The 25,543-nt window shown below is 41.0% G+C and overlaps 1 protein-coding gene across 1 annotated transcript in view; it reads left to right on the top strand.

Annotated features, from left to right (window-relative positions):
* Nucleotides 1-294: 294 nt before the first annotated feature.
* Nucleotides 295-25,543, top strand: part of KIF5B (kinesin family member 5B) — a 2,669,048-nt gene continuing 2,643,799 nt past the window's right edge. Inside the window, exon 1 of the mRNA XM_044066703.1 lies at nt 295-927. Coding sequence (XP_043922638.1) covers nt 802-927 — 126 coding nt within the window. The 5' untranslated portion in view covers nt 295-801. The remainder of the gene's footprint in view (nt 928-25,543) is intronic.

Genomic DNA, 25,543 nt, shown 5'->3' with positions numbered 1-25,543 from the left:
GGCTTTTACTTAATACTGAATATTTTGAAATAATCCGCTGATTAATATCTTTGTGAGTATTGGCGAACGGCACCGTAGCGCACGATTATATAATTAAAAAATAGTAAAATAAATATGCAAAGCAAAGTCCAAGTGAAAGACATAACATGTTTCAGAACGAATAAGGATGTTTAACAGTGCTACCATGTCAGTTTTGGGCATCAAGTCAAGTAATTCTTACATCATCTGCATCTCGTCGACTCAGCAGCTGTTGCAACCATCACAGTGCTTCTCAACTAAAGCCGACTGAGAAGAGGAGGAGCTCTGGAACCTCCTTTTTTTCCTGTAGCCCCGGAGCTGTCTAGCTGGGACTACAGGCACCAGCAGCAAGTGTCTGAAAAGAAATATTAAGTTGCTGGGCACATAGTAACATTTTTTTATTGTTGAGACAGGGAGTTCCTCCTGCCACATCTACCCCCAGATCTCTGAACTGTAAGGAGTTTAGACCGCTCCTACTACCAATAGGAATAGCACTGCTTGGCCCGGCTTTTGCTACGCTGGCTGCTGGGATCTGCAGAAGTGACGTCACCGGCCGTCCATTCAAGCCAGCCTGAAGGAGCTCCAAGATTCGCCGGGCCGGGCCGACATGGCTGCCGTATGAGATAGGAAGTACTTTTGAAGTGAAGAGAAAGTGTTGCGGCTTGGGTATAGAAGGGATTGTTAACAAAACATTTGCAGCACTGCAACTCAAGTGATAGATTTTAGATACGCATTACTATATTATTCATCAGTGTCTTTGGATATCTTTTAAAAGTAAATAAAATGGCGGATCCGGCAGAGTGCAACATAAAAGTGGTGTGCCGTTTCAGGCCTTTGAATGATTCCGAAGTAACAAGAGGTGATAAGTTTATTTCGAAGTTTCAAGGGGAGGACAGTGTGGTGATTGGGGTGAGTACAGTTTTACTTAAGCCAGTTTTTGTGTTGATATTACTGTTGTTGCAGAGGTCTCTTCCTTGAAGGCTGTTTTCAGGAGCAATGTCTATTTCATTTTACATACATTGTAGCAGTTATTACTTTTTAAGATCTATTTTCAGGAGAGTATGGTTTGCTGTGAAGACATGCATATAATTATTGCTATAGATTTTACTTGAAGGAATGTTGATTTGAAAGTAGTAGGTTAGTTGTTGTACTCCATTAAAAGTGGAAATAAGTTTGGTTCTTGTTTACATTTGTTATAGGACCGGTAAACGTGGAAAGTACGTGATGCATTATAACTTGCTTGCAACTAAAACCAGTTAGGCACATCCTAGTAGTATGGCACAAGTCGTATTTATAGTTTTGTATTTCTTTTCCCTGGTTTTCTTAGTTGAACTTTTCAGGCAGATGGGTGTCAAGCTATCCTAGGCTGAGCAGCATTATTGCAGTAACGTTAGTGTAAAGGCTGCTCCCCATGTATACTTTGTGTTAGTGTTTGTTTTGGCAATATGCTGTCAGAATAGCAAATAATCAAGAACTTTATTGCGCTTAAGTTTTCTTGCGGAGATGATCTTTTAATACATACCTTTTGCTCTTTTTTGGGAGTGGGATTATAGTTTATTTTATTTGATATGTCTGTTATAGTTATTTTCGTTCGGCAGGCGAGCTTTTGATTTTAGCGTGTTTAATTTAGAGGGCCAGTAGGATCCAGGTTGTTGCAGAGTATTCCGAACTGCTGATTTTTGTTATTGATGGAGACCTCGGAAGTATTAAGACATTTTATAGATGCTAATTTGCAGTGAGTTGATGAGATCCAAAATGTTCTTTCGTCTTCTTCTTTGCTGACCTGAGATTTTTGTAAGAGACATTAAGTTTGATGTATGTTGTTGTGTACAGTAGTTAATTGTTTTTTTCAGGTTTGAATGATGTTAAAAAAATGTTGGAGCAGCAGTATTTTAACACCATACCTAGGTGCTCTTGTGAGTGGATTAGACAGCCTTGCCAGCAGGTGTCCTGTTATTACATAAAATAATGCTGTTTGTTGCACTGTTTAATAGGTCGTTTCATTTTATTTTCCAAAAGATTTTAAAGCTCTCTTGTTTGTTCATATCTTTCCATTTTTTGGTCTGAGTTCTACATACAGTATGTCACTTAGTTGCAGTTCACATATTCTGAGATTTCCTTACTGTTTGAGTCAACATTACAGGACTTCTGGTGTGGCATTTCTCTAACAAACAAGAGACTCTACTCCTCCATAGAGGTAAAGTAATTGTTAGCATCTCATCTTGATTTTAGCCCCCTTGAACTATCCTGCAACTGAGTGAAAGATTGTGTACGACTATGAACTGTCCACATACCCAAAAGAAAAGGTATTCGGTAGAAAAGCACTTACAGCATTACATGATATCAGGCAACCAAAAAGTAGCTACAGTGGCCCTGCACCTGAGGTCACTGGCTATTGGGAGTCAGCGGTAACAGAAGTTGTTTCTGTAATAATAAGGAGCATGAAACCATCAGTGTGGGACTACAGACAAAGCAATAGAAATCGACCCAGCCTTAAGTAAGCATTCAGACAAAATTCAGTTGATCATTTCTGAAAATGTCGTACTTAAGGCCCAAGACATCTGAGGTGAGGCTGAATTGTGTGTAGAAGTATATGATGGATGTCAAAACGTATCCCTCATTGTGGTCCATGAATAACTAGAAGGATGCGATCAAAAATTTAATTATTTATTTGATTATTTGTCTTTGTTTACCAGGAAAGTTTGACTGGGTGATGCACATTTTCAGCGGAGGCCTGGGGAGAAAAGCTCCATTTGTTTACATTGCATTATACTTGGTTCTAGTTAAACACAGACTTGGGTTTTTATTTACATATATACACATACAGTAGGCACATTTATACATTATAAGATTTTTACAGAAGTAGAAGTTACTAAAGTGAAAGCCCATGTGCAACATAGTGGATTGTACAGGCAGCAGTCATGTATAAAAATTGTTTTGTCATTTCTGTGAGAGTATTCTGTTTAAGGAGAGTATTTGGAGAGTATTGTACGTTGAGCACAAAGTCTTAACCCGATGACAAGCATGTGCAGGACCAGCGCTGGTTAAGATGCTATTTACGCAATGGTTTAAAACTACTGAGTTTGTTGGAGAGTTTTATTTGTGTGGGGATACTATTCGAGTGTAGCAATGTATTGGGAGTAGATGGAGTCTCCTGCAACATTGACTTATTTGTAAGTAATAACAGTTTGTTAATAGAGCAGAGGTCCTTGTTAGACAGTAGGGTAGCAGTACGTTTTGTAGTGCAGGGCATTTTTCTGGATGATGTATGAGTTTGTTTGCTGTAGTTTGTTGTGAATATGTTAGGTAGTTGTTTAGTTCAAGCCAGTTTAATTGCTTTAAGCTGTGAGAATGGTGGGTCCTATGAGGGAGATTGGTGGCAAATTTTAGCTATTTTTATTATAGCAGGAGGCAATTTTCTTCCTTTCAGTACTATTTAAGTTTGTGAGGATAGGAGCGGCATATAAGAGAGTTGTCAAGAAGAAGGTGGTGGCTAGAGTTTTTCTTGCAGTATCTGTAAGGAATCCATTGATCCTAAAAAAGGAGACTATTTTTTGGTCTGTAGATTTAATGGTGTGCAGTATGTGCTGGTCATATTTGAGACAGTCCTCTATTATAACGCCTGGAGGTTTACTCTGAGTTATAGGCCTTAAACACTATTTTTAATAGGCCTTTGAATTGTTTTTTCCAAAAGATCTCAAAAGCTCTCTTGTTTTGTTCACATTTTTCCATTTTTTGGCCTGACTTCTGTGTTCAGCATATCACTTAGTTGCATTTCTTCTGAGATTTCCTTACTGTTTAAGAATCTACATCACAGGACTTCTGGTGTGCCATTTCTCTAACAAACAGGAGACCCTAGTGCTCCATAATGGATAAAATAATTGTTAGCATCTTATCTTAAATTTACCCCCCTTTGAGCTGTCCTGCAACTGAGTGAAAGATTGTGGGTCCTATGAGGGCGATTGGTGGCAAATTTAGCTATTTTTATTGTAGCAGGAGGCAAGTTTCTTTCTTTTATTATTGTTTGTGTGTTAGAATAGGGCCGGTATATAAGAGAGTTGGCAAAAGGAGATTTTGCTGGAAAAGGCCCATCAAGCCCTGTGACAGACGAGACAAACAGGGCTGAGAAAACCAAGACACATTACTGTTAAATTTCAAACGTATACACTCAGAAAAGGGTCTTTGCCAGTCTTTGAAAACCAGCAGAAAAGCAAATGTGTGGAGAAGCCCAACTATTTGTTGACCAGAACTTAGTCAGCACTCCTAAGAAAAGGGATTCTTTTCTCCCTGTTCAGGTGTGCAGGTTTAAAGGGGTCCAATTTAAATTGCTTTACTTTGTATTGTTAATAGTGTTTTTTAGTAGAAGCATGACAGTTATTGACAAATCCAGCCAAAGCCATAAGAGAAATCAAGAGCAACAGGCAAAGTAGTGAAAAGGGTTAAGTGGGAACTTTGCCTACAGCAGGAGGAGGAAAAATGCACTCCAAACAGCAAGCATCAGTAGTGGGATTGGAATCATCAAAAAACCCTTTCCACTGCTAAATAGGCATGTAGCAATGGATGAGCAGGCATCGTTAAAGAGGCTCAGAGAAAATGAGTGAAATGCTCAAAACAGTAATTACGTAGATAGCCAACTTGTGCAACCTAAAGGGGAGATGTGCAGGGGGGGTGTAAGATCAGTCGGTGAGCAGGGAATTAAAAAAAATGTCCACCTCTTACTGGTTGAAGGAGTAGACACTGTTGAAATGGATCTTCATAAATATCCTCTCTTGTTGGCAAATGCTGAACATCCCAGACAGGGCAGGAAATGTCACCATTCGGGGAGAAGCACAGGAAGCTAAAAATGGACTGTTTCAAGGAAAGCAAGTTCCTGGCTACCCATACAGCTAAGTCACTAGTTAAGGCAGTCTTTTCTTTAGCACTAGCAAGCCACATGACTGTTTCACCCCAAAGCGGACCTGCTGGTGTGTAAGTGAGTATTGCAAGAAGAAATTTAATATAGGCAATGTGATACTAATGGCTTACAATGCAGTCCGCATAATGACTGGGATTGCACTAATGTTCTAGTCTTGCTTATGTTAGTACGTACTGTTTGTATTTTGAATTATATAGCACTAAATGCTTAATGACAAAGTGCTGAGACGACTGCACCATTTACTGGTAATTCATTCTAAACAGTGTAATTCATCAAAAGTGGCACAGTTTTTGGACACTTCACATGACAAGCTTAATAAAGTGGACTATTCTGTTTTGCTAAATTGATTATATTGTTAAAAAAAGTTAATGTTATCAAACATATAAAACTGCAGGCTTTGCTAACAGATTATTTAAAAAAGTGACATTTTTTAGTATGTATCTTGAAAGAGCGAATAATAAAAGGACGTATCTGTAAGACTTCCCTTTTGTGTGAAGGGAAGGGGGAGTCTCTTGCTTTCATTTTGTCTCCAACAGTGATTTATGACCATAGCTGCCAAAAATTTGGTAGGTAGAGAGGCAACAAATTAGGAGCAATACCTCCCACACTGGATTGTGTAAAGTTCATATGTATAAGTTTTGTTTCTATGGTTATTAGTGGAGGACATTACAGAGAAGATATGCTCACTGTTGTGTACATGAAAAGGATATTAATGTGAATAACAATTTTAAGGGATAATTTGAGGGATGCACTTTGTTTTGAATTTAGAAATTGGAAAGTGGATTTACATATGGAGAACTGGTTGGTGTGGTGGAAGTTCTATACTAGATGAGGGCATATTAAAAACTGAGTCAAGTAGCTGGTATTAAAAGAATCTCTAAAAGGGGTTGGTCTTACTGACTTGGGTCAAGTGTCATTTTAAATGTAGAAAAATACAGTATTCTTTGCAGGCTTCACAGTTTGAGTTTCAGAAAATAACCTTCAGTCAAGAATACAGATTATAACAGAATGTGCTGCACAAAAACATATTTTGTTTGTATGGTACAAGGCTTGGGGAATCAGGGCTAAGGAGGCGTGTATAGATTTGCAGGGTTTTGGTATCACTAGGTGGGTTGCAAATTGGCTCACAGATAAAAAAAAAAAACACAGTGTGAAAGTAGCAGGCTCCAAGTCAGACTGCCGACCAGTCACAAGTGGAGTCCCACAGGGATTGGTCCTGGGTTCTCTCCTGTTCGGCATCTATTTCTCAGAGGTCCAGGCCAACACAAAGGCACTCTGGCTGACCAAGTTCATGGATGACTGCAAGCTGGGAGCCATTAATTCCCCAAGTGATGCAGACATCCTGAAGAAAGGCCTCACTGAGACCAATGACTGGTGTTGAAACCATGGCCTTAAGCTTAAAGCCAAAAAAAATGCATCGTCATCTCCTTTGGTAAAAACTCAGTTCCCACTAATTACCACGTCAGTGGGAGCCCACTGAACACTGAATGCATTATAAGAGATCTGGGAACACAGGTTGACAGCAATCTCTCCTTCGACCACCACATTGCCACTGTGGTCAGAAAGTCCTTCTGTGTGGCACATCTCATTACCAAGGGTTTTGCATCCAGAAGGAAGAGGTCATTGTCTCTCTACTCTTCCCTCATTAGACCAGTCATAAAGTATAATGCCCCATTTAGCATGTACCTATCTAGACACCTGCAACAGCTGGGGAGGCCACATAAGTACCTCACAGAGAGAATCCTAGGTATTAAATGACATGTCCTACATGGGCAGACTCAAAAGACTCCAGCTATTCTTTTTCTCATACCGCCTACTTAGAGGTGATCTCTGCTTGACTTACAAAGCCATGTCTGACCCAGCTGTATTATAAATGCTACATCTAAAGAAATCCCAATCCCTCCGCACCTCATTACCACAGTCAACAGAACATGCTGGAGGGACAGGTTCCTCACCCAGAGATTTCCCATGCTCTGGAATAAACTTCCCATATATGTCAAGCAGAGCAACTTGCTGTCCCTCTTCAAGAGAAATCTTGATGAGTGGATGGGTAATAAAAAGTTCACACTGGGGATCACTCCTGTGGCGCCACTTGAGGCATGAGGAACTAACATCGGACAGCATGATGCCAGGGCACTTCTATGGGTTATGCTTGTAAGGGCTCCAGGGCCATTGGCCTAGTACACATCTATGAGCCTATGAACTTATTTCTTAATTTAGAGGGGGATGAGCTTGTATCCTTCCAGTGATGATGATGTAATGCCTCTTTAGTATCGCTTTTTATTGATCAGTCACATGGTTTGTTTTGTGGGAAGTCATTTGTACAAAAGTAGTGAAATCCTTGTAGGATTACTGTTGAAAAAGCCTCGTGAAATATTTATCATTCACCTGACATTACCACTAATTCAGGTAAGCAAGATTTCAATTTAATATCTTGTGCAAAGGATGTTGTCTCAGAGTTAAATTCCACTTCAAAGTTAGCACTGAAGCACAAATCCAAGGGTCTTGTGAGTTGTATTACTGATTGCACTTCTCTTGGCTCTCATTGGTCATTTAAACATACTTCTCAACTTTCTTTTGCTCAAAAATAATATTACACGTCGTGGAACAGTCATGAAAGTAGGTCATTTGTTTTTACAGTTTCTGTTAAGCCCTCCAAATAAATAAATAGCATGACTCCAGTTTGTATTTGTATTGATCCATGGAACATTAAGCTGTAAAAGGGAGAACACTGTATACTTCATTACAGGCATGCTAGTGGCAAAGTGATTGATCCTTAAAGGAAATTTTCAGCTTGATGGGGAAATTTTCAAGCTGTGAATTTTTAAATTTGATTTTGGGATGATACATATTCCTCACTTCTGTTTGTTAAAACTGCAAGACAAACCTAGCCAGGCTATAGTTTCCACTGCATGATGCCTTAAACCACCTGTAATAGAGGTCCATGGGATATAAGCAAATGACCCCTTAAGGACATCAAGTGCGCTTGATGTCCTTAAAAGGTCATTTGTATATATCCCATGGGCCTCTATTACAGGAGATTTAGGGTATTACGCAGTGAAAACTCTAGATTGGCTAGGTTTGTATTGCAGTTTTTACTGATTGGTTTGTCTATGTGATGTTTTCCCTTCTGTTTATATTGTCCGTATCCGAAGTGCTTCAGAGTTGTTTGAACAGATAATTGAAGAGTAATATTATCCATACCATGTTAGTGTATGATTTTAAAGAAGAAGAAAACCAATTATTTAAAATTTTGGTCACAGGCTTGAGGGGTGTGTGTGTGTGTATGTGTGTGTGTGTCAGTGAGAGTGAACGCCATGCATTAACATCTGAATTCTTGTTGGAAAACTGCCTCCTCCAGAGTGTAAAGCATTAGGATTTTTTGGTGTGTGGTGTCTTTTTGAAGTTGTTTTGAGTACTGCAGAAATAAGTTTGCTAATAGGAATGTTATTGAAGCATGATGTGGGGTGATACTAGAGTATAAACCTGACCGGCAATTTTGAAATGCAAAACGTTTACATAACTGCTTCACAATTTAATATGTTGATATGAACAAACCACTAGCCAAGTAGATACTATTCAGATTGAATTGTTATGGTGCCCTGCAAGAAGGTAAACCATTTACTTACAGAACAGACCACTGTACTGAAAGTTAGAAATGCATGCTTGGGTAGAAGAGCTGCTTGTCTATTACATTGCTGACATAATCAGTTTTACTTTTTCCTATTTTTTTTACCTGGGGTTGAGGAGTCGCATCAACATTAGTCAAGTGGCTTTTTTACTATATGGCTACGGAAATTTCCATAATATGTTTACGGGGAAAGTGTTTTGAAAAGTGATTGAGAAAAAAGATCCTAAACCATTGCAAATGTAGTATATTTGAATCATAATATACTGTCAGAAGTATAAATATTGTTGTTGCCATTATTTGGCCAATTTGTGAACTATACACTAAAGAAAAGATTTGTATATATTAGGAAAGTGGACTTCTTCATGTTTGGGAAAGTGGCATGAAGATTTGCTTGGTGATGAACCTGAACAAAAGCTTTGAGCTTCAACAAAGAAATGCAGATGTGGCTATGAGAGGGTGGCCAGAAGGGCTGTTTTCTCTGAGGAGAGAATTTGGACAAGGAAACTTGTATAAGGTTTGATATTTAAAGCTGCTAAATGTAATAGTGTCTTGTCTGTTAAAGTTTAGCATAAATACTCCTGGGGAATTTTATACTGAGCAGTAATCTCAGTAGAGATAGAGCAGTAGGTTCAGATATGATGCGGTATGTATTGCCAATTGTAATAATCCAAGCAAGGCCAGCTTTAAGCATAGCCCAGCTAAGAGTCCACCTGTCTGTCTTCTTTCATAGGGGCACTTTTCAGATATTTAAAGAATAGCAAAAAAAGTATTTCATCACTTTAATACCAGAAAAGCTCCCATATTGGAGAAGTGAGAAGGGTAAGCCCTGTAAATTTGGCCATTCAGTTTGTTGGTATCCTGCGTGTCCCACTCATGATCTACCTAGAGTAGGAATCTGGTAGCTTGGGGAGGGGGCAGATCAGGAAGCCCTTGACTTTGGGCCTTTATCCACCTAGACTAGGAATCTGGTAGCTTGGGGAGGGGGCAGATCAGGAAGCCCTTGACTTTGGGCCTTTATCCACCCTGTAGTGTTTTTTTTTCACTTTGTCCATATTTCTTGTGCTAAGAGGTTATAAGATGTTTTTTGTGTTTTATTCTCTCTTTTTTTTTTTTTTTTTAATTTCCTAGTAAACACTGAGGATTACAGTCAGTTAAAAATTTCAGATGTTGGAGTTATGTGCTTTTTTCCTCAAATTGTTTGCTTATGTCATAAATGATTAAAAAACATAAGTTTATAAAAATGAAAAGTGTTATTTATTTATTTGACATTTGTTAGCCGTGTTAGTCTGCTGGGCAGCATGACCTTTTTCAACAGAGACCCCAGGAGAAAAGCTCCACATTACATACAGTTTTAAAAAAATATACAGTGAGAGTTAAACATTTAGATGAATGAATGCTTTGTCAGTATACATAGCAAAAACTGAAAAAGCGAACATCATGTATATTAGATACGTGCATAGTAATGTTAAAGGTAACATAATACAATAATTGTGAAGATGTGGATTAGATGAAGTTATGGAGGAAGGAGATCAGCGTAGCAGTCTTACTATAATCTAGAAGAGAGGAAGAGAAGACTTTGGGTCTAGAGGATTAGCAATGTTAGGAGATCAGATGAAGTATACTGGGAACGGTAAGTGGTAAAGGAATTGAGTGGGCAGAAGGTATTGTTGCACAGAAGAATAAGGGAATTAGAAGATGGGACCATAAAGGTAAAGGGAGAAATGGGATAAAGTCAGAGGTGGTGACTTTCGGTGGTGTCTTTACAGGAACAGATCCTGGAGTTGAGCAGCGATTCTTTTAAAGCTTTTTTAAAACTGGTTGTGTTAAGAGAGCGTATGTGGAAAGGGGAGTTTGTTCCAGGCAGAGGAGACTGAGTAGCTATAAAGTACTTTGCCAATGGATTTATTGGGTTTGGAAATTTGCAGCAAGAGTTTGTCAGAGCTACATAGGTCACGGTTAGGAATGCGGGGGGGGGGTGTTAATGTTTGCCAGAACTGGACAAGCTAGGGGTTGGTGAAAGATAGTGGGACAGGTGGAACTGTGGCTGGAGGAGTTGATGTTGAAGTTTGAGCCAGTGACATTTTCTTAAGGAAAGGCAGTGGTGCGATTGATTAAGGGAAGTACAGGTGAATCTGGCTGTTTTATTGTATGATTTTTGTATGTTTTGTATGATTTTTGTATGTTTTGTATGTTGTATGTGTTTATTGTATCAGTCGCCTTGTGTATTATCCTTGTCAGTCAAATATTAAATATCTCATTCAATTCCTGCCTTCCCTTATACCTCATTCATTCTCCGAAACATTATTTTGCATGAATTGTTTCCACGGTTTCCATTTTTTTATGTAATTTGCTGCTGCCCTTTTCTAAAGGTCCTACTTCCAGTTTTTATCTGTTACTATATTTACTACTATTTTGTAGTGTGTACATTTCTTAAAACTGAAAAAGACTAACAAAAGATGGCAGCGGGAATCTGTTTACTTCAGTATCCCTATAAACACACACAAGTAACCGGAAAAAAGCTTTCAGTTATAACATACAGTGTATGTTTTATAAAAATACTGTTAAGAATAAAAACAATTTTACTTGAAATTACCGTCTTCCTTCATGTTCTCTCCTTAATCTTCTTCCAGACATTAATGACATTAAGTAAAGTGTAAGCTTTGGTTCACCTACAGGTTTAACAGTCAAAGTCCAATGTTTCCAGGTTTTATTTTTCGACAAATTTCACAAATGCGATTGATGCCTTTAATCCCACTTCTATTCATTAATTTAGGAGTTGCGGGTTTTCTTCCTGTTGATCTCAGTCTCTCAACTCCAGTCTCTAGTTCATTTCCAATGCATTCCTCGTTGTTCTAGTCCTCTCCTGCTCTTTGTTGTCTCGAGCATTTTCCTTTGGAACATCTGAAAATGTTTCACTGGAGTAGTCTATCTCTGAGCTTTATTATTGGAAGAGTAAGAAACATAATCCCCTTCTGTTTGATAACTCACTTTGTTGGACAAACGTTTGTGTTTCCTCTTCAGAGTATTCTGCATTAAAAATAACTTTGAGCCTCCAGGGAAAAAAATCTGAAAATAAGTAGATATGGCAGCTTGGATCTCGCACCTGTTTGACATTCCCTGATTTTTTTTCAGGTGTAAATTTACTACTCCTGCCATGTATAATGAGTAATCATTTTCCACAAACACTCTGCTGTCTCCAAGTTTTAGTACTTTGTCCTTCTGCCAGTTTTGTCAGAATCGGCCCTTTCTGTGCGTAGGATTGCATTTTTACTATTAGAGACGTTGGCTGCTTTTTCATAGCCAGGTTTGGAGCATACACACAATGTGCCCTTTCAACTAGCAACAACTTTGAAATACCAGTTCATTTGATTATTTCTGCTTTCATAAAATTAATAGTCTGCTTCTTTCATTTTCTCTGGCACAGTAGAAAATCTCAGGTCTTCCTTACGTGCTCTACCTTATAATTCTACCATTTTTTTAAACATTGCTTCTTGACCAGTCTCGTACTCTGACAGCCTTTTAATTTCGTCCTCAGATTTCTACAGTGTTATCAACTCGTGTGCGTTTTTTTTATTTTTATTTTACATTTGTTTACTGGGAAAGTCCAACTTGGAACAAAGCCAATTTTCAGCAGAGCCCCGGGAGAAATGCTCCAAATGCATGTCTTTGTAATGTGGGAGGAAACCCACACAAACACAGGGAGGACATGCAAACTCCACACAGAAGGCACTCCAGCTGAGAATAAAACCAGAAAACCTCTTGCTGTGAGCTGACAATGCTTACCGCTGCACCAATGCGCCTCCTATGAGTGTCTGTTTAAAGCTTCTTTAGTTTCTTTCCCAGCCATTTGTTGTTTGAGCTGAGATATTCCAAGTTTTATTTTAATTAGTTTTGGGCACTTTTGACTCATTCTTTCCCCTAGATTACTGCACCAAAGCTGGACCTTGAACTGCTTTTTTGCTGAACAGCTGCAGGATTCTTCCTAGACAGTGTTTTTCTTCTCACCTTTTGCTATTGATTTTTCTTTCATGTTTTCTATATTTCTTCTTTGCTGGTATCGAGGCAATGCACTTACTAGCCAGTAACTGAAATTTTCCCAAAAATACATATTAATTGTGTTGTGGGGTGTTTTTTTTTTTTTAAGCATCTGTTTTCTCATTGGGAGAGCTAAAGTTATGCTGTTACTTAATGTGCAGTCATCTTTGAAGTCCCTGAGAAACTGTTGCAAAACCTGCTCTGCTCACTAAATGAATTTGAATAACCTAAAAATGCTGGATTGCCTAACAGCTGCTTATTCCTCTTTATTCTGATTTAACAGTGCTGCTGTGATTTGTGTGAAAGAACTTTGAATACTTTGACTAGTAGTTCCATTGAACAAACCTGAAGTACAATCCATCGTGGTTATTTTTAGCTGTAACTGATAGGTGAGGGTGGTAGCTGTCTGTAGAAAGTAACCAACATTTGTTATTTTCTTAGTTTAAACAGACATCATATGTCTTTGCAGAACAAGTATGCATTTGCATGATTACATAGGTTCATAGGAGGATACTAGGCTAGTGGCCTTTAAGCCTTTACAAGCCTAGACATGTTAATCCCAAGTATTCCCATTTGTTCTTTTTTGGTTAATTCACATAACAAAATTATGAACAGTGTGTCTGTGACTAACACCGGCTCCCCCTGTCCATGGGGGTTATGGGTGCTACCCCAGTGGTGAATTTGCGGTCTCCTATCCAGTTATTTACTTTGCGTTTTGAGGAGGTTTGTTTTAGATGTACAGGGAGTCTGTTCCAGAGAAGCGGCAGACTCTGGGAGACATTGTCTCTCCAGCATGATCCGTTAGTGTCACAAGCTAAGTTGACATCCCTAGAGCGAATGCCTGTTGAACAATTTGACTGGCAGATGTGCAGCATTTCCATTAGGGCAGGGTTGAACATTGCCATATAGGCCAGGCACAAGTCACTTCTCAGCAGCCTATAAGATAGAGTAAAATGACAGGGATTTCAGCCTGTTCACGTAGGTCATAGTTTGGAGTCCCTATATTTTCTTAGTGAGAAACCACTGAGGTCTCTCTAGCTGCTGCTGGCATCTGATGAGGTACATGCAAAAGGATGCATTATACTCTTAGTGACCTGATGAGGGTCTAGTATAGTGGAGTTATAGCATCCCTTGACCTGGATGCTATGCCCTTGCTTATGAGGAGCGCTATATAGAAGACTTTCCTTACCATTGCGGAAATTTGATGGTCAAAGTTCAGATTACTATCAACCTGTATTTCCCAACTTTCACACCACTGAGTTGGAACTCAGGATGGGTGTGCTGTCAGTACTGTAATTTATAAAGAATTCCGTTTTGCCAAAGGGAGTAATAATGCATTTTCTTGCATTTAGTTTTAGACTATGGCTTTGGCACCAATCAGTTATGTTTAGCCCTTCTTGCAATATGTTGACATCATTGGAAAACTCTGATTGCTCCCAGTTTGCAATCGGTGAACATGGTGAGCCAAAGGCAGTCTACTTTGACCTGGACTTCTGAAAAATAGATGCCAAATAGTAAGGGGCCCAGCACAGATCCCTGCGGTACTCCACTGGTGACGGGTCTACTGGTGGAGGTGGCGTCACCAATTTTGACAGTGCTCTGTCGGTGACCAGTTGTCTACTCGTCTAGTAATGTAAGGGTTAATCCCTATCTGGGAGAGTTTCTCAATGATGCCAGAGTGGGGAATTGCGTCAAAAGCCTTGGCAAGGCCGAGATAGGCTGTGTACATGGTCTTACTTTGTCCATGGCTTTGGTGACATTCTCAAAGAAGTCTACCAGGTTTAATAAGCATGAGCTCCCCTTAACAAAGCCATACCTGGTTAGGTCCAGTTTTTGGAGGTTCCTATGTCCTTATTGATAAGGTCTATGATGATTCTTTCCATGGCCTTTTAGATGAGGCTGGTTAGACTTAAGGGTCTGTAGTTCCCAGAGTCAGTTGACACCCCCCCCCCCTTTTTTTTTTGTTCAGGGAGATACTGTTGCTGTTCTCCATTCTGCAGGGATGTGGCCAGTTCTCGAGCTATGATTAAAGAGAGCACCATGTGAGTTTACTAGGTCTTGTTTTTAGATTGTTTAGTAAACATCCTGGGATATTATCTGGTCGTATTAAGGCAGTGTTTTTGGCAATGGCGAGTGCAGAGATTACCTGCTCTGTAGAGGTAGGTAGAAGGCTGGTGTCTGGTATGCTTTGAGATTTGTGGGGGGGTGCAGTTTGCATTGAATCTGTCAGCTAGAAAGTTGGTGGTGTCTTCTGGTATAGTACGAGTGACCCCATCTACAACCAGTTTGGCACATATCTGGGAATTCCCTGTTAGACTTCAGACATAGTTAAAGAATGCCTTATGATTATCCTTGGCTAGAGATGTGATTTTAGTTTCGTACCAAGTTACTGTGATTTATATGTAGCAACTTAGGTTACATTTAATGTTTAGCTACCATTTCTGTGGATCAAAGTTGAAATACAAAGTGCAAAAAAAGAAAATGTGTATGAGAAATTTAAAAACGGGAGTGGAGAAATAAAAGGTGCAACTTTAAACACAACGCACCATTTTTGTGCAGGTTTGGCCATGGGCTTTGAACAACTGATGTGAGAGGAGTGCCCATATACATCAAGGGGGTGTCCACTCTCCCCACTGTGTTTACATAATTGACTTTTATCGTCACACTTTTGTAAGCTTTGCTGTTTGACAGGGAGCACAGTGGGGTGGTAGCTTCCTATTGGATGTTATACCTCCTGTTTTTTACACAAGTTTTGGTGGCAGTGATTGACTAGGGGTGGGATTTGCCACTGCACACCCCGTGGTGTGTAATTTTTTTTAATAAATTTTGCCAAATACAATACAAGCCTTTTATTTTTGGCTATGACTATGGGGTGGGGGCAGCTGTCTGTAGAATAACTGGATGTTTTGTTTTCTCATTTCAGGCAGTCCGTATCTGTTCTTATAGGACTAGTGTACACTTACAGGATTACTGTGATTTTTTTTTTTTTTTTTTTTTTTTTTTTTTGTGTGAAGCAACTTGAAATACTTTGACTACTGTTTTCAAGGCTCAAAGCTGAAATGCAGCTAAAATTATGGCTGTGTATTGTAACTGTTAGGTAGGGGTAGGAGGTGTTTGTTTAAGCTGGGAAAAAAAAGAGATATTAAGTTACATTTTACAATCACTATCTGGCTTTGCAAGACTAGTGAGCATTTGCATGATTGATGTGATTTTTTTTTTTTTTTTTTGAAGCAATTTGGAATAATTTTTAATGTGTGGCTACTACTAGTTTAAGTTCACCAAATTGAAATTTGTCATCGTTTTTATCACACTTGTCTGAAGTGCTCCAAAATGTGACTTCTGAGTGGGTGTTGCAGTGGTCTCTTGAAAGTAAATGATTTATTGTTCTTTGTGCAGTTTAAGTGGTCACACTCTGGTTTTTACTACTAGTTTGCATTTGTATGAAATAAGATTGTGCATTTCTCAGATGTCCAGTTAAGTAGACAAATTATTGGGTTTTTATGTGTAAGAAAATGACTAGCTGCCTGTTTGCTTATTATTTTGGCATTGTAGTGCTAATATGAAATGTGTGAAGCAGCTTGGAATACTTTAATGTGTGGCAGTCATTTGTGTGGAGCAAAAGTGAACTACATTACATTAGCATCCTCTTTTATCAAAGTCAGATATCTGAGTTATACACAGAAGTGGCAATGACTGCCTTGTAGATGATGTCCTCCATTTCACTGTTGTAATATTCATTACAATGTCCGGCTAGTATACCAAAGCTTTTTTGTTAGTATTGCTGCTTGTTGAGTTTCATGTCAACCAAGCAGGATAAATGTCGGTGTGGGAGACAGATTCCCCATAAACCGTCACAAGCAGTGCTTATTTTGTCTCTGCGTTTCCCATGACCGTACATCCTGTTCAGTTTGTCAGGCCTTTATTCCTAAGACTCTTTGTAGTCATCTTTCTTCTTTGGCTTTGTATTTGGAGAATCAACATCTTACGTTTTTAGTTAAAGACCTGATGGAAGGAACTTCCCACTCCAAGGGACAGCTGTTCATGAAGACGAAGGCAAAGACGTCTAGGTCTGATTCTTCTGCTGTGCAGCCTCCGCTGGACGTTTCTCCCTATACTAGTGAAAGCCCAGAGGATTGCCCAGCTCTGCCATTGGATTCTTCTGCTCCGACCATTTCAGAGGCTGGCCTGGATACAACTTTAAGCACATCCTTGGAGGCTTTACAGACATCCACTTTGGAAGTTCAGGAGGAACTGCAGCTGATTATTTCCAAGGGGCCTAGGGGTGTTCCTCAGATTTTGGTCAGGGGAGGGGCCTAGTGGTGGTCCTCAGATTTTTGTCTGGGAGAAAGTTCAGACTACTAATATTGAATGCCATACAGGGTTGGAGCCTTTTAAGGTTTTTCTTTTTTTAATAAGGTGACAGTCTCCTTGAAGAAAAAGCAAAAGATTAAGCATATTTTTTCAGCTCCTAAGAAGTGGCAGAGTGAATGGAAGAATTTCATTCAGGGCCTGTGTAATGCTTTGATGGCTTTGAAACCACCTCCTTGAGTGTTTATTCCAGCTCCCCCTTTGTCCACCACTCCCCTTAAAAGGCCCAGGGAACAGGAATCCTCTGAGGAAGGGCTGGATTCAGATGAGGAATCCCTTACTTGTTCATCTTAGGATCTCTCTCCTTTAGACTATGGGTCTGAGGAAGAGGAACCTACTAGGCCTGAGACTCCTTTCGAGGAAATTTTCTTTTGGGAATGAGTTTTTTAAATGGGATTGTGTCCAGGTTTCTAAAGTACAAAATGGGTATTACGAGCTCCAGCAGATGAACTGTCCTGGGTCTTCTGCTCTTCCTCTTGTTTTGGCTGCTTTTTGGATGCTTTTTCATACTGCATCTAAGGTTCTTGATTCCCAGTCCGCTGCCCCAAAAAACCCAATAGATTTTGTAGGGTGCCTAAGGACTATAAGTTTCTATACAGGTGTTCTGCTAACCCTTCTGTGGTGTCTGTGACATCTGACAAGCCATCTCAGTTGCAGCCTTCTACTAAGTTACTTCCTTTATTACTACTCAATACCTAAGTTGTTTGGCTTCTGCTACATACCTACAATCAACTGCATTACTAGCTGAGTTAAGTACAAACTTGCAGTGTTTAAAGATTGTACTGCATTTTTTTTCTATTTGTTTCGTAGAATACTGTGGTCTCTCTCTGCAGTTTCCCCCTCCCAGTTCTTGTTCTGGTATTAATCTTTATGGGAAAAATAAAGAATACTGCCACGGCTAGCTGTCTAAGTAAAACCAAGAATTTATTGGTACAAGTATAATTTGTTTAAAGCGCTTTTCATTTGCCAGACAGGCAAACTTCATCAGAAACAAATTAAAACATTCAAATCTGCGTTTTGTAACAGCAGGTGATTCTGGATAATCAATTAGGATGCATTGTTGCACTTGCCTTAACTTATTAAAGGCACCACAATATTAAAAGGCAACTCACTAATGCTAAAGTGTCGCAGACAAAACGAGGTAAAAATTAAACAATACAGACCTTACAATTAACAATGATGCTCTAGGAAAGCACCCGAGCATATAGAAAATACTAGTCATATAAGTAGGTCTATCTAAAACTAACTTAAAAATACAGTTAATCTCATATTAAAAATTAACTTCTTGCACATTAATACTTCATCTCTGCAAGCTTTTCAGTTTTAAAATACTACTAATGGAACAGGTGGTGCTGCGGTAGCGTTGTCGCCTCACAGACGTTGCCCGTTCGATTCTCAGAGCGTCTTCTGTGTAGCGACATGCGTGAATGGGTGTTCCTTTGTTGAAGGTTGTGCATTAGGCTCGGCAAGCCAGTACGTAAAAATCTACTACCAATCATTAGCGGACTGGAGTTCCGCTGTGGCGACCCCTAACCAGGAAAAGCCGAAAGGCACAAACTAATGGAACAGGTTTCGTTTAAACCTGGAATCTTGGTGGTTTTGGAATTGCCCGCCCGTCCTGTAAATTTGTATTTGAACACTCCTCTTGGATCTATCTCATTTGCTCACTCAACCGAGTACAGCGAGGTCATATTTTGGCTTCAAGCACTCCTACCAGTCCTATCTGTTCAGCTCTATTCCAGTCTAGTGTCACTAGCTCATTGTACCTAATTTAGAGAGAACCTTTGTGAAAGGCAAGCCACTTGGATCCTTAATTTTGAATTATCTTCTGTTTCTCCTTTCTCCCTTTCCACCTTACAAAAAAAAAAAAAAGTTTTTTTTTCTAAGCTTGTTTCCTGCCTTTCCTTTAACTAGTCTAGTCCAGATACAGATTTGCTGTATCCAGGACTGTTTGTAAGCTTCTGAGCCTCCCAAGCCTTTCTGTGTTGGAGGGAAGCCTTCTAGCTTATCTACCACAAGAGTGGTTTCTGGCCCAGGAATTGTAGTTTATTGGCCGTTTTGAGCAGTTTTTCAATCTCTTTCCACCTTCTGGTTTAAAAGCTCGCATTTGCGCTTGTTTCCCACCTTTCCTGTAACTAGTCTAGTCCAAATACGGATTTGCTATGTCCAGGACTGTTTGTAAGCTTCTGAGCCCCGCAAGCCTTTCTGTGTTGGAGGGAAGCATTCGAACGTATCTACCACAAGATCCAGGTACAGATTCTCAGTTTTAGCACTTGAATTTGCTTATTCGTGCTCAGCACTTGTTCAGAACTTGTTGTTAGCACTAAATAAGATTCAAATTACTACAGCACTCAGCCTTCCTCTTTACCTAGAGGAAAACAATTTTTGTACTTGCTTTCCTCACTTGCGTAGAAAAAAAAAAACGCTCTTATACTCACTCGTCTAGAAGAAAGTAGTTTAGTTTTTTATTCAGGCATGTCCAAGGGTCAGCTCCCAGTGTTCTCTCCTGTCTGAATCTGGGCATCTTGGGGCAATGCAGCAATTGCCTCATGTACACAGACAACCCTCTCCTCCTACCACCCAACACCACAACCTGTGAGAGATGCACTTGTCTAGCCAAACTGGAGGTAAAGCTCTCTCCAACCAAGACTGAACTTGACAGTCAAGAGGAGAAGGCAAACACTTGCACCGCACCACACCACACTCATCATATAGTCCCACTAAACTTACACCACCAAAATCCACACCTAGACACGCAAAAACATTTGTGGAGGCTTTCAGTAATAATCTGCTCAAGCAACAGAGACCTCCAAAGCAGAAACGCGAGCAACCTCCACCCCCCCCCCCAACACAACCCAAATGAAACATAACACACAGACTGTGTGCCAATAAACCACAGCCCATAAGGCAAAACAACGTACCCAGCACACTAATCATAGGCGACTCTATAGTTTGGTACACTGATGTCCCACTCACCAGGCTAAACAAGGAGAAGGTTACTGTCGGCTGCCTATCGGGTGCCAGGATCCGCCACATAACCCACGCACTTGGGTCACTCCATAACAAGTACAAATATGACTGTCATTGTCCATGTTGGTGTGAATGGCCTGAGACGTACCTCCATGGACTACATGAAAAGAGACATGTAAGAGCTCTCCGATCTTGTAGCCCAGGCAGGTATGACCCTAGCTCTGAGTAGCATCCTGCCATTGCTCAGAACGATACCACAGTACAAGGACAAAATGATTGACTTCAACAATTGGCTAAGCTTCTAGTGTCATTCTAAGGGGATCCAGTATTTGTCTGCCTGGGACGACATGGTCAACAGACCACAATGCTTTGCCAGAGATGGCCTGGACCTGTCGCCCCTGGGATTCCGAATAGAGGCCAAGGGTCTTGCCACCCCTATAGTGCTTTTTTTAGGCAAGGTTCAAATGTCAAATTCACCACTGTAACAGGAACAGGCAAGCAAAAACTGAGGGTAATGCTACTCTATGCTAGAAGTCTAAATCTCAAAATGCACTCACTCGAGGCACTCCTTAAAATGGTGAATGTCTATATCTGTGCAGTGACTGAGACCTGGTTCAAGGCTCTGTAGAGCACCCTTGCATTACCAGGCTAACCACACCTTTCGGCCATCTAACCTGGACCAAAACACCAAAGGTGGAGGTGTGTCCATATTCGTTAAGGATATCCACACCTCCAGGCTAGTTGCGCAGCTTAATGCATCCAAGGTTATCCAAGTGCAACTGACTCTGGGCAAAACTGCAATCCAAATTGTAGCTTGCTACAGATCCCCCACCATGCCCCAGGATTCCCACTCCTCTTTTCTTGATATAATGGAAAATATTAGGGTTCAACCAAACACCCTAATAATGGGCGATTTCAACTACCCCATTAACTGGGAAAACTATTCGTGTACCAACTCCTTCGCTCAACGCTTTCTGGAATTCATAAATTCCAGTGCCCTGGATCAACTTATCGTCACCCCCACCAGGGGCAACAATATCCTAGACCTAGTCATTACCAACATGAGTGACCAGTGTTTACAGCTGAAGTCAACTCCTCGTTGGTGAGATCCGACCTTAAGCAAATCGCCTTGGATATCGGCATCCCGGCCCCACCCACCATTAAGGAAACCACGGTAAAAAATTTCTCCAAAGCCAACTTCATGCTTCTTAAGACAGAAGTGGTGAACTTCATGACACCCATGCAGATGGACAATACAGTTACGATTGCTGTATCCTGCACAGATTCACTTTATAAACACTTACACGAGTGCATGGATCGTGCTATCCCAAACGGAACCAAAAAAAGGAAGCCAATCTGGTGGTCCCCTGCCATAAACAAACTCTCTACAACAGAAGGAAGAAACTGTTGCAAAAGAGAGTAAAATCCCATGAGTGGAGGAGCTCCCTGGACAGCCTCGGTAAGAAGCTGAGATCCCTTTATAAGAACCTCCAAAGCTAGCTATGAAAACCAAATAGCCACGGATTCTAAGGGCAGCCACAAAGCATTCTATAGCTATGTCAAGAATCTCAATGGCAACACCCAGATCTTTGTGTTACAGCACAATGGCACGAAAATTACAGAACCAACTGATATTGCCAGCATCCTGGCAGATAGGTTCAGTGCTAACTTTACCTGCTCCTCACTCCCTAAAGGGCTCATATCTATACAGGAAGAATGCAGAGTTCCTGCAATCACATCTATGCAGGTAAAAACTGCACTCTCTCTAAAACCAAAAACACAACATCCATGGGACTGGACAACACCCTAGGTTGTGTTTTACATGAACTTCAGAACGAACTGGCTCCCCACCTAAGCATCATGTTCAGTCATAGTCTCACACCAGGCTTTGTGCCCACTGAAAGGCGCACAGCAGCAGTTGTCCCACTCCACAAAGGGGGAGCCACCACTGATCCTGGGAAGTATTGCCCTGTTAGCCTGACGAGCCTGGTCTGCAAGGCCATGGAACGTATCACCATGGAACTCCTAAACCAGGACATTGATAACCTCCAAACTCTGGACCCCACCCAGTTAGGGTTTGTGAAAGGCAGATCATGCCTTCTGAACCTGATCGACTTCTTTGAGGCAGTCACTAAAGCCGTAGACTAGGGTAAGGTGGTTCACACAGCCTATCTTCACCTCGCCAAGGCTTTCAACACCATCCCCCATTTTGGAATTATAGCTAAACTTACTAAACTAGGTATAAATCCCTACGTCCGTTGCCAACTGGCTCACTGACAGAACCCACACTATAAAAGTCGCAGGCTCCAAATCTGACTTTAAACCAGTGACAAGTGGAGTACCACAGGGTTCAGTCCTGGGACCTCTCCTGTTAGCCTGTACTTCAGAGAAGTAGATACCAAACACAGAAGGCCTCTGGCTAATGAAGTTTGCACATGATTGCAAACTAGGAGCCATAGTCGAGCCCCAAATGATGTGGACATCCTGCAGAAGGGCCTCGCTGAGACAGATGCCTGATGTCAGAGGCATGGCCTCAAGCTTCGTGCCAAAAAGTGCATTGTTATCCCCTTGGGTAGAAACTCTGTACCCATGAACTATAATATAAACGGCAGTCTACTTAATGCCAAATGTGTGATGAGACCTTGGGACCCAGGTGGACAGTAGTCTCTCATTTGATAATCACATCGCCACAGTAGTCAGGAAATCCTGTGTGGCACACCTCCTCACAAAAGGGTTCTCTATCAGGAAAAAGGAGGTCCTTGTTCCCCTCTACTCAGCACTCAGAGACCCATTATAGAGTACAACGCCCCTTTTGAAATGTACCTCACAAGACATCTGCAGCAGCTGGAAAGGTCACAGAAGTACTTAAAGAGGATTATTGGCCTCAAACAGATGCCCTACACTGACCGTCTCAAAAAACTCCAGCTTTACTCTGTAGCATATCACTTACACCAAGGAGATCTCTGCCTAACATATAAAGCTATGTTAAACCCAGAGCTGTTGGACATGCTGCACCTAAAGAAATCCCAATCCCTCCGAGCTACATGCTCTAGGGACCTAAACCTTCTCACCACAATAAACAGGACATGCTGGAGGGATAGATTCCTGGCCCAGAGACTTTATATACTCTGGAACAAGCTACCCATCTACGCCCAGCAAAGTTCCTCATTGGCACTCTTCAAGAAAAATCTCGAGTGGATGAGAAATAGGAAATACACCCCGGGGATCACTTCTGTGGCTCTGCTCGACAGGGGCACAGGAAATTAACTTTCTTGGGTGGCGTTAGCCAGTGAACCTTGTTGGCTAGGTTTACTTAGGCCCTTGGGCCGATTTTTTTAGCCTAGTACCTACCTATGAACCTTCCTTCTGATAAAGACAGCAGACTTATGGAAAGGCTAGTTAAGGTCTATATACCTCTGCTACTTTGGCTTTTAGGACGGTCATTTGTCCGACTCCTATGTTTGGATTCTCTCTCACTCCTCTCACTCCTCTCACTCTCTCCCCTTTCCCAGGCCTGTCAGGTAATTTCTGATCTCCCAGACTCTGAAGGGAAGACTTCTGCCTTTTTTTCTGTTAGGGACTTTGTCCCAGATGGTTTGCCATTCCATTAAGTGTAGTTACGATGCAGCAAATGCTGCTTCTAGGGCTGCTGCCTTTGTTTCTGTGATGAGGATATATTCCTGGCTTCAGCTTCAACCTTTGCCTGATGATAGTAAGGCTGTTAAAGATGCTTCTCTGTACAACGAACACTTGTTTGATGAAGCTGCTGGTAATTTTTGTCCCTTCAGAATAAGGAGAAGATCTTGCAGGAACTTAAACATGTTTTTGCTTCTCCTGTGCTTAAATTTTCAGAGAAATTACCTCAATAAGCCAATCTTTGTTAGTATGTAGTCTTGCCCTTCCCCCAGGGGTAAGAAGGGTGGGAAGCGGGCTCCTCCTGCTAAAGCTACCAAAACATCTGTTCCACACAAGTCTCCTTTCCCAGACAAACCAGGTGCTGTTTGACTATCATGTCCTCCTTGGCCACATTCCTCTTTCTCTTCTTGCTTAGTTGGATTGCTCAGGGTTCCTGGATTCTGTCCATTGTCTACCTAGGGTATTTCATGGTCTGGAAATCTTTTCCACCCTTTATGGGCATTCCTCAGTCCCTCCAGGAAAAGTTGCCTTTCTTTCCGGGTGTGCTTTGGAATCTCTTGACTGGGAACTATTCAGGAAGTTCAAGTTTCCCAGAGGAGAAGGAAGGGTTTTATTCCAGAATGTTTTGGTGTCCAGGAAAGGGTGCTGTTGGAGACCTATTCCAGACTACTCTCATCTAAACACTTTTCTGAAAAGTCCTCTCTTTTAGAACATTGTCCCTTTAGACTTCGTTCCTTCTGCTTTTTCAGGCTTGTCTGGACCTCAAGGATGCTTATCTTCATATTCCAATGACATCTCCTTTTCAGGAAGGTTTTTTACCTTTCTCTGCTTTCTGGCATTTTCAGTTCTCTGCTTTGCAGTATGGCCTTTCTACTGCTCCAAGGTTGTTCACCAAATGCCTCAGTCCTGTGATTGATTTTTGCAGGCTACGGGAGGGGTCCAAGTCTTTCTCTACTTGGACGACCTCCGGTTTCAGACATCATCTTCATCGATGTTGTTGCAAAGTCTTCATTTTGCCATTTCCCTGCTGCAGAGCCTGGGGTTCACTGTAAATTTCAAAAAGTCCTTTCTGACTTTTATCCTCAGGATCTTGTCTTTCTGGGATGCAGGATCCAGATTGTTTCCATACTTGCATCCCTGCTCCTCCCAAGGCCCTAATTCCTTTTTTCAGTTCCTCCTTCTCTGACTTTGGTAACAGCCAGGGAATTTCCACCATCCCTGTGCTCCCTTTTGATGTACTCCACATGAGAAAACTTCAGTGGTTTCTCAAGTCAGTTTTGCTTCAGTATTCTCATTTCCTCTTTTTCTATGTCTTGAGCAGGAACTTCAGTGATGGATTCAGCAATGTCCAGGGCTTCCTTTTCATCCACCTCTTCCCACTTGGGAGCTGTTCACAAACTCTTCAGATGTGAGATGGGGAGCAGTTTTAGCTCCTTGAAGGTGCAGGGAGTGTGGTTATTTCATCAACAAAAAGTCTCAAGGTTTTCACAGACAATACTACAGTGATGTGGTATACTAACAAATTGGGGGGGGGGGGCAATGATGACCTTATCTTCTCTGCCGGTTGGCACTCCTGGCTGGGGGAATTAGCTATTCACTATTAAGTGACTCCTTCAGGTCAAAACATTGTGGGTTATCCTTCAAATGGATCTTTATGCTTCCACTCTGAACAGACCACGTCCTCCTATTTTGTACCAGAGTTCAAGGTCCTCTGGTTTGGAAATGTGGACACCCCCCCCCCCCCCTTTCTTGGAAGGAAATGTTTCTGTATGCTTTCCTTCCCCTTTCCCTCATTCCAAAAGTCCTGTTCATAGTACAACAGAATGCTCCCAAAATCTTGTTGATGACTCCATTTTGGCTGAGACTGCATTGGTTCCCTCTTTTTATGATTGTCATTGGCTAAATGCAGAAGTTACCTCAGAGTGAGAACTTACACAATATGAGGGATCTCTCCTACGTGCCCACCTGTC

The sequence above is a fragment of the Protopterus annectens genome, chromosome 3.part1 (assembly GCF_019279795.1).
Source record: "Protopterus annectens isolate FY-2018-M chromosome 3.part1, PAN1.0, whole genome shotgun sequence".
Lineage (NCBI taxonomy): Eukaryota > Metazoa > Chordata > Ceratodontiformes > Protopteridae > Protopterus > Protopterus annectens.
The sequence above is the reverse complement of the archived record's forward strand: the minus strand, read 5'-3'. Positions and strand labels throughout refer to the sequence as shown.